Below are 9,853 nucleotides of genomic sequence, written 5' to 3' on the forward strand. Positions count from 1 at the left end.
TTGTCAACTTTCCTTTCATCTGTGGCAACATCCCTTCGGCTCCTGCGTATGGAGTGTTCATGTCACAACTCATACGTTATGCCAGAGCTTGCCGAAACTACGCAGACTTCTTGTATCGCGCTAGAACTCTAACAAATAGGCTTCTGGAACAGGGTTATGTTGCTGCAAGATTGACGTCATCACTACAGAAGTTTTATGGTTTTCATCATGAACTCGAGGATCGTTATGGTGTATCCATCTGCACCATAATAAACTGATTTATTCAACGGTTCATGGTTTTCCTTTCCTCGTTTGTCTACCACGGACTTGACTTTTTATGAGCAACCCGGCGGGTGTTTCTAGAAAAGCAGAGGACGCTTACCCTACTGGTGCACCTGGTCCATGCCTCCCATTTTTAGTGGAGTCCGAGTTGCTCATTTGCTTTTGTTACTTTGTATGTATGATTTTAGTTACTTTATGTTCTTTGTTGTGTATGTCTGTTTTCCATGTCTGATCTTTGTCCCTGGATTGCATTCTTTTGATTACCGCTATAACCTTGGTTCCACTGATTACTCTTACTCATAGCAACTGGCAATTTTGAATCACATGATTTAATAATACAGCATAATTTTTTCGATTAACTAGGACAGCAAAGGAAATAGTATGTTTTAATTGAGAATATCAATAGTAATGAGAAATCCTCAAATTTATAAATATTACAACACATTTTTGAAGAGTAGAGTTTGTGCATTAATTATGCCAACGTTAACAGTTCAATTTTATCATAATTGTATTTATTTTTCTAAGTTTTTAGCTTACCTGCTCTGAGGCATCCCTTGTCGTTTAAATACATTTCTTCAGACATCTCTGAAAATACTCAAGAGATTTAAATGAAAGTTGGCATGAATCTTGCTAAAATATGTTTGGATTTCTTATACATAAAAATACATGGCTGCCAATTCTATTTATAGAACACAGAAAAAAGGGGAATATCTAAAAAACAATTATGAGGAATAGAGAAAATGAATACGAGTTTCCTTCTTCGGCTATATAAACCCTACAAAAATCGATATTTCTCAAAGTTGTAGGATGAATTCTGGTTAGAGTTATTGCCTTTGAAAGGCGTTTTTGTAGTTTTTGCCAAAATCAGATAGATAAAAACTTCCAATGATGAAAGTCTTTATTGAATCGAAGTTTCAATACCTTCTAGATAGAAAAAAATATTTCGGGTGAAGATATTTATGCTGAGGTCAACAAATCTCCATTGGGTCAAAGTTGTAGGACGACTCCTTGCAATTGTTGAGTTAATTGTTGCATTTGAAAGGCGGAATATGACATTTTTTGCAGTTTTTAGCCAATATCTTGAAAACCGCAAGAGATCGTAAAAACTTTCAATTGATCGATTGAATGATTTTTACAAAATGGCATATAAAAGTCCTTGTTGGATCGAAGTTGCTTTTGAAAGTCGAAAAAATGAAGTTTTGTTTTCTCAGTATTTAGGCAATGCCCTGACAAATAGAACTTTAATAACTTTAATAACTCCGTTCATTTAAAATAACATGTTGCCATAGTGATTATTGATTATATAAGAATTTAAAGAGATTCGCCTAATGTTGAGTAATACCAATGTGGATTAAAAATACAATGCCCAGTTTAACAAAGTTGTCTTATCTTACATACACTTTACCCTTGTAGACAATTAAAAATGACACATAAAAAAATAATTATACCATATTGTGTCTAATATGTGATATACCGAAGTGAAAGGGGCAACATCTTTTGCTCTTGTAGTAAGCAAGAGCTAACATCAAGTACCAAATGATCTTTGTACATCAAGATATACTCATTGCTCTATACATATCTTCACTATGACCTGATATTAATCCAATTTTGTATGATCAAATTACATATAATAAGTACAGGAGATAGATTAAACATTTATTACACTTGCCCTTTTCTGTAATGATATGGAATATATTAGCATGTCAAAAATTGGATATTATGGCGTTAATTGCAGCCCATTTTAATTAGTTTCACCACATTAGTCTAGTCACCGTCTCACCAGTTGAATGGATCGTTAATTTGATGCACGCGTAGTACCAAAGTGTCGGCACCAAATTAACATTGACTCTTAACCATCCACCAAACGTATAGGAGCGATCAAGTGCGTTTGATGATATTGGTAGATGAACTTACATATGCAAGTTTCATTTTGATGGCTCGAAATTGTTTCTTAGGGCTTTAAATGCAGCATTATATAACATACAGATCTTGAAAAATATTTGTAACGAAGAGAAATAGTCACCATTTCAAACTTTCATTCAATTTGAAATATTACAAGCGGTTAACGTTTAATTCTATGACCACGTTGAAATGTAAATATTTCAAACACCTTTGTTTTACCAAAAAGCTTTCAGGTCTGCATTCATGACTTAAGCATGATATAAACCATTGAAGTTGAACTTTGAACACTGGAAATAAATTTTGAGTAAAAGTTCTTCTTTTCTATCGTCTAAATTGCAGATTTGTCTATCTTTTCAAATTAGTTTATCGTTTTGCTAAATCATGTTTGTTTCTCCGAGTTTGTCTTTGGCGTCTGATTTATGGTATCTTTGTGATAGCAACTATATATGGTTTATTTCAGTTAAACATACAATCTATCCACACCAATCTATGCCAACATTTGCATATTTGTTTACATGAATAACTGATAAATAAACTTCATCGTCGTTTGGGTCCTTACTCATGTATACATTTGCTTAAATAAAGTCAATGAATGCAATATATTTGCACAAAATGTGCTTGAAATAATGACTTAGAAATATATAAAAAGTGAGAAACTGACTACAAACTATAACATCTATCATCATCAAGAGTACGAAGTAAGTTTATTTTTTTCCTTACTTTATGTCTACTTTTTCGAATCTACAAAATACATTTGTGTATATTGACAATTATTTCAATGTTACAGTGCTTTAAGTAACAGTCTTTATGAAAAATCAAACAGAAAGTGATTCATGAATGTCAAAACACCATCGAGTTTTTTTATTCTCGTTCAAAAGCATTTGCTGATCACATAACCAGTCTTAGTTTTTCATTTGGTTGTGGCGTTTTTGAGATGAACATTATATAGAATGTACATGAAGTTGGTACTTTGCACGAGTTATTGTTCTTGTTTTGGTTTCATTTGACTGATTGTAGTGTTAGATAAGTGTATGATTTTCTTAAAAGTGCAAATCTGAATGCAGAAATGTTAATCGTTTTTTTTAAGTGTCACATATTTAGACTGAATAAAAATATCTTTTGTTTGGTAAGTTTTTCACACCATGAATCACATAAAATTTGCACTATCTGATTTCTATATGGACTGGTACTTAAACAGACCAAAACTGTTCAAATTATTTTGAATGGACCAACAGAACTACCAGGACATACGGAATTGTCTGTGTCGCCTTTGTTTAATCTTTTCACCAACCCACTAATCTGACTTGACTGATCCCAATTTATATCAGATTGTATTTGTTATAATTTATCTATCAAAATATGCAGTATTACAAATTTTGAAATGTCTAAAACACTGAGGCTCCATTCCTTGTATTGCACATAGTAGAATCTCTCTGTGATGGATTTAGCTTCCTATTTCAGAAATTTTAGTGTCGAGAACTTCTTGTGTAAAATTAAGCTTTGAATTGACATCTTCCGATATATTTGATTCTAATGAGCTGATGAGAGGTCCTCTTTAAAACACGTGTACAGAATATCAAAATTTGCAACATATACCAGTACATGCTCGGTATTTTTGTATTATATACTAATGCATAAATGGTGTACTTATAAGGTTATCTAAAAAACAAAAGATCAAGAACTCTATCAGTGCACAAGGTCCGTGTTAGAGAAAAAAATGCGTAGTTAATTTATAATTTGTAATTGCAAAGCATTGTTATTATTTGTGTTTTTGACTTTTTTGTAAACTTTGTTCTCTGTATACATTTATTATAATATCCACTGGAATCCAGTCAGGTCCAAAACCTTACTTTTTGAGTTGAAATTGGGATACAATTAAAGAGTAATCAATGGAACCAAGATTTTAGCGGAAATCAAAAGAATGTAATCAAGGGACAAAGACCAGACATGGAAAACAGACTAACACAACAAAGAACATAAAGTAACTAAAATAATACATACAAATTAACAAAATTAAATTAGCAACTCGGACTCCACTAAAACAGGAAGCATGGACCCTGTGCACCGATAGGATAAGCGTCATCTGCTTTTCTAGAAACACCCGCCGAGTTGCTCATAAAAAGTAAACTCTGAATGTCTCCTCAAATGTTGAGTTTCTTAGTATTCTAAAGAAAATTTATACATACTTTGTTTTTTTTATTATTTATTTGTTCTTGACTGTGACTGTCATTCAAAATATGAGCATCGTATCACTTCTCCACTGACTTTTTCTGAACGGGCTCGGTTCCTCCTTTTATATTTCTTTAGGAAAGTTATACAATGTATGGTGTAACTATCTTAGCCGGTTTGGTAATCATAGCGTCAGGACAAATAGTTCAAGATGAGGGAGGTAAATACCAGCAGCAAATTCTCGATGTTCACAATGATTATAGAAAAAAGCAAGGTGCATCTAATATGAATAAACTGGTAGGTGATATATTAGTGTTTTAACATTGTTTTTCATATTCAAGTTCAAGAAATCAAGTTCGCTTTATTTTGATATTTATTCATTTTTGTTGCCTTTAATCGGGACGGTCGTAAGGGTTTCATGTACTAATAATAGGTAACTTAGGTATTTTATATCATGTGATGTGCAATACTCAAAATTTTGGTCAGGGTTCGCTTTCATAAAACATCTCAAATTGAGATTTTCCTCAAATCCTTCCGCAACTGAAATGTCGACAAATCAGATCACTTGAAATCGAAGATTTGAGGAAAAACACAGGATTTGGGGAAGTTCTCAACTTAGGCCAGATGTGATCCATTTATCACATTTGTCTTTTTTCATGTATTCTCTATATACAAACTAACATATTACATCTTGACGTTTTAAAAAAAAAAGTGAGGCCTAATCCATGCTTCCAAGTAAACCATTTGCATTCGTCACCCATCCGGGTCTTCGTAACCTTTTCACATGTTGCTCAACTATATAAAAGACCGTAACAAATTTTGACCCAAATTGGAAGCACCTAGACCCTTATTATAAGTTTTGTACCGTTCATAGTGAAGTATCATTATACAGAATCCATTTCTTTGCTTACATAGGTTTGGGATAAGCAATTGGAAAAGGAGGCTGGAGACTGGGCCAAAGGTTGCAGATTTGAACATCAAATGAAAGGGAGAGGAGAAAATCTCGCTTTTCAAACGTTCAACAAAGATCCAGATTATAAAACGATGCTTGACAAAGCTATGAAAGGGTGGTATGATGAAATAAACATGTATAGTTACTCCGGAAAGTCCTGCCATGCTAGCTGTCACTATACACAAGTAAGTTGTCATGTAACATGTATAGTTACTTCGGAAAGTCCTGTCATGCTAGCTGCCATAGAAGTCATTTTTTATGTTAATTGTTGGTTGATAATCTAGTATGTATGGTTCAAAGAAAATCAAATAAGGGCCATTAATTTTTTAGATGGTCTGGGCTGAAACCAGATTAGTAGGATGTGCAATGAATCTGTGTCCAGCATCAGCATTCGGATTTGGAAGACCTGGTTGGAAGGCTTGGTACTTTGTTTGCTTTTACGATCCAGTGTACGTAGCATAATTGTTAAAAAAAATGAATTCCAGGAAAAATATTATGTAAACACAAAGACATTTAAAAAAAAAAAAAAAAAAAAAAAAAAAAACAGAAATTTGCAATATACATGACACAAAAAAATAAATTGATAAACTAAATTCATATCGCATTCAATAGTTTCTATTCACTTAAATGTCGCATGCTATTTTTTTTCAATTTATCGAGATATTTGATCATTGTGCCTTAGTTTTTTCTCGGTTAAATAACTCAAGTACAAAATATAAAATGTTATGGATAAGTAACCTTTCGTGTAGAAGTTCTATACGATGGAACTAATTTCGAAATATGAAATTTTATATATATTTTTTTTTTCACTTAAAAAAAACTTTTTTTGTGATCAATGCCTATTTGGGTTGATACAAGACGAATGATTGAAAAATAAGATATATCTTGAGTTTATATTTTAAATATTTCTGAATAATTATATAACCGTCATTACTTGTGAGTTCTGAGATTTTTCCCATAACAAACGCCTGTTACATTTCAACTAATTATCTTTTAAATGATACATGCTTTACAAGGATGATTGAATGTATTGAACCATTAATTCTACTTTTTCCGAAGACGGCAATTTATGCTTTATAGAAAATTACCAAGAATTGTTTAAATGTCATTTTCATATCATATGATATATCTATTTCATAAATAATGTTTTTTCAGAGGTAATGATATAACCCAATACCCATATTTAGTTGGAAATAAACCATGTGACAAGTGTATGGAAGGGCAAAGCTGCGAGGATAGTTTATGTACAGGTCAGTAAATAGATTTTGGGCTATATTACAACTTTATATATGGGTAAACTGCCAAATCCTAATGCCCTGTTCCTCGTGCCACTTCCCCAATTTTTACCGGGATGCGGATTCGATAAATTGCTGTACTATATTTCACATGTTAAAACAAAACAGACTTTCGTTTATAAAAAAAATGTGTGCCTTAACTTCTTACAATTCATTCCCATTACCTCATTGAAAATGCCCGATTTTCCTATCACCCAATACTCCAAGTATATCTTTCAATATAAGTGTACACCGTTTCGATTACATTACTATAGTATATTGTCAGGCAACATATTGAGAAAAATAAACAAACAAAAAAAAAAACAAACAAACGAATATGGTACATTAAACTTAGGTATGTTATATTAGAAATAGAGTTTGTATACCTTGACATTTATGGTTGTTTTTTTTTTATCAAAAAACATATTTCTGATTGATTTCTTTGTTAATTATGATATCACATTTTTTTGACGGACCGATCAATAAGACGAAAACTAATATCGTATTATATTTTTGGAAAGATTCATTTAGTTTTTGTTTGGTGTGTATGCTTTAACTTCAATAATTCTGAAAGGAAAATTCTGAAAGTAATAAACTAGGGAAGTGACTTTCCTTGCATCTATATTTAACTTGTACAGACAACCTTGAAAAAATATCAAAATCAATTCCTGTCGAAAATGTGGACGGACGTCTATCATTATCCAACTGTCGGAAGTATAAAAATTAAAATAAAAATGCAAAAAAAAATTAAAAAAAATAAACACGGGTTGGATAGGAGTTTAAACAGAATTTTAGAATTTAAAAGAAAATGTTTTAACTCATATTGAAATAGGCAAGGGAAAAATGACATGTGACGATAAGGAAGACAAATGTCCTTACTGGGAATTCAAAGGAGAATGTCAAAAGGACAAGAAAATGATGGAGAAGAATTGTAGAAGATCGTGTAATTTCTGTGAAGGTATATTTTTGTTTCTTTTAATATATATAGCAAAAATAATCATGGCACATACTGTGAATACAAAAAAAGTAAAGTAATATGCGCTTTGAAAACTTGTAGTTTTTTTTCGTTGTTGAATAAAGTCGCAGTTTATTGTTACCACCTCTCCAATAGTTGGTACTTTTTTATGTCACATATCAAAGATATATATATAAAGTCTAAAGGAATAGGAATCTGCTAACCAGCAAACTTAATGGGTATCGGATCGTCCAGTCATGACGATGCAGCACAAACAAAAATAATTATATAAGTCTAAAGGATTATACAACGATATATATATATATAGGAAGGTCTGAAAAATTCCCAACGAGGTTTGAACTGTCAAATTTGCGATGCAAATTTTTGGTCGTTCCCTCCGCGGGACTCGAACTCGTACCGCTGTGACATCTATTGCAACACCGCTTGCACTAAGTCCAGCGCCCTAGACCACTCGGCTAGCTAGGCTATATATATATTAAACTATCGACCCAGTGTGTCACTTATAGACCTATCATCATTTTGTGCTCACATCTGACGCCACATTTTTCACTAGCCACAAGTTTTTACTTCTAGACTTCAAAATTATAAAGTTTTAAGTTTTCATGAAAGCGTTGTTTAATAAAGTAGGAGTTCATTGTTACTACCTCTCCAATAATTGGTATTTCTTTATATCACATGTACAAACTTTGTATTATTCTATCAATCAATTTGATCAAATATGTCTTTAATAGACCTACAATCAATCTGTGCTCACATCTGACGCCACATTCGTCATAAGCAACAAGTTTTTAATTCTAGAATAAAATGTTCTTTCATTTCAGATGATGACATCAAAGTGGCGGGTTAGTTTATTACAATATCTATATAGGGATAACTTCCCATTGAATAACATAATGGATATAAGAAATAATGAATAGTTTGCCGGTAAAGTGGATTGCGGAAGGAGGGGAGGGGCGTTGGGGGGGGGTGGGAGGATAATGGGAAGAGCGGTTTAAAAATATGTATACGTAGAATTTATATTTTTAATCAATAACAAAAAAAAATGAATGTTAAGTGATTTAAGGAGATAGACCTAGAGTAAGAGACACAACTCTTAAAAATCATTGGAACGTTTGTATTCAGCATTTTACATCAATCTTATGTAAGCATCTAATTAACTTACATTCATTTCATTCTGCTTCAAACGGAAGCTTGAGAGGCTTTAGTGAAATTGAATATGATACAAACATATCACTGATTTCATGAGTTATGTCCCTTACCCAAGGCCTATCTCCTTAATTTTTAATATCCAAGCTAGTGAATGTGAAATTGTGATTCTGTGCGGGAAGGAAAGCTCTGTTGTAGGAATAGTTAATGTGAAATGGAGATTCTGTGGGGTAAGGAGAGCTCCATTGTAGGAATAATGAATGAGGTCAGGGTGGTGTGTAATGTGTAAATTGATTGCTTTATTGTGGATCAATCAACCAAACTTATCTTGTGTAAATGATAAGATGTTAAGCAATCATATGTAATTTTCCGTCCCAATATTCTAATTTCACATTTGTTTGGGAATACTGTACCAAAACCTTTGCTGAAAGCATGATTTTTGTCATCGTTATCATTGCATGAAAATTTTATTGTTTATAAGTAGTGGTTGTGTAAATTTTCTTTCTATTATTATACAATTTAAATTTTGTTAAGTTATCAGTTTTTCCGAAACGTGTTTTCAAATTTTCTCTCTTTGCAAATTTAAAATATTAGTTAAAACAGTATTTAGTACATGTATATAAACATTTGTATAAAAAAATCTTGTATTTTCATTATTTCAGAGGTGTGCAAAGACAAAAACCCAGAATGTGCAAATTATCCTAAAACTGAGTGCGAGAAAAACAAAGCTTACATGGTGATGCACTGTCGCAAAACTTGTGGCTTCTGTAAATAATGAACGTGTTTACATGAATCACAATGGTCAGGCGGAAGGAATGCACATGATTATTACCTCGTTATAATTATTTTAATTGAATAAATTCCTGCAGAATGAAAAGGATTTTTTTCGAAGCCCATCGTTGTTGGTGTTACAAATATTTATTAATTACAGCATGAATGAATTAAATGCTTAGTGTCAAAACAGACATGTTATTATCTAGAATGAATAATATATTGAATTTAACATCTAAAGCTAGTAAAAGCAAAACAAAAACAACAAAATATAAAATCTCTCTCTCTCTTTAAACAATTCCAAATACAATACAAGATTTTTTTTAATATGATTTTCTTTATATATTTTTTTTGTCTTTACTGTGCTTTGGAATGCAAATACTTGATAAATAGGCGCAACAC

At 32.0% G+C, this 9,853-nt stretch overlaps 1 protein-coding gene across 1 annotated transcript; it reads left to right on the forward strand.

Moving 5' to 3' along the window:
• The first annotated feature begins 2,721 nt into the window (after window positions 1–2,721).
• LOC148628785 (GLIPR1-like protein 1) lies at window positions 2,722–9,557 on the forward strand. Its single transcript, XM_088594513.1, has 8 exons — window positions 2,722–2,861; window positions 4,471–4,629; window positions 5,248–5,469; window positions 5,615–5,733; window positions 6,440–6,534; window positions 7,391–7,516; window positions 8,356–8,376; window positions 9,343–9,557. Exons 2-8 carry the CDS (start codon window positions 4,483–4,485, stop codon window positions 9,453–9,455), a joined length of 843 nt encoding a protein of 280 aa, XP_088450639.1. The 5' UTR covers window positions 2,722–2,861; window positions 4,471–4,482; the 3' UTR covers window positions 9,456–9,557.
• Window positions 9,558–9,853: the final 296 nt, after the last annotated feature.

This window comes from Perna viridis, chromosome 1 (genome assembly GCF_037379345.1).
Source record: "Perna viridis isolate PV_CMFRI_1.1 ecotype Kerala chromosome 1, ASM3737934v1, whole genome shotgun sequence".
In the NCBI taxonomy this organism is placed as follows: domain Eukaryota; kingdom Metazoa; phylum Mollusca; class Bivalvia; order Mytilida; family Mytilidae; genus Perna; species Perna viridis.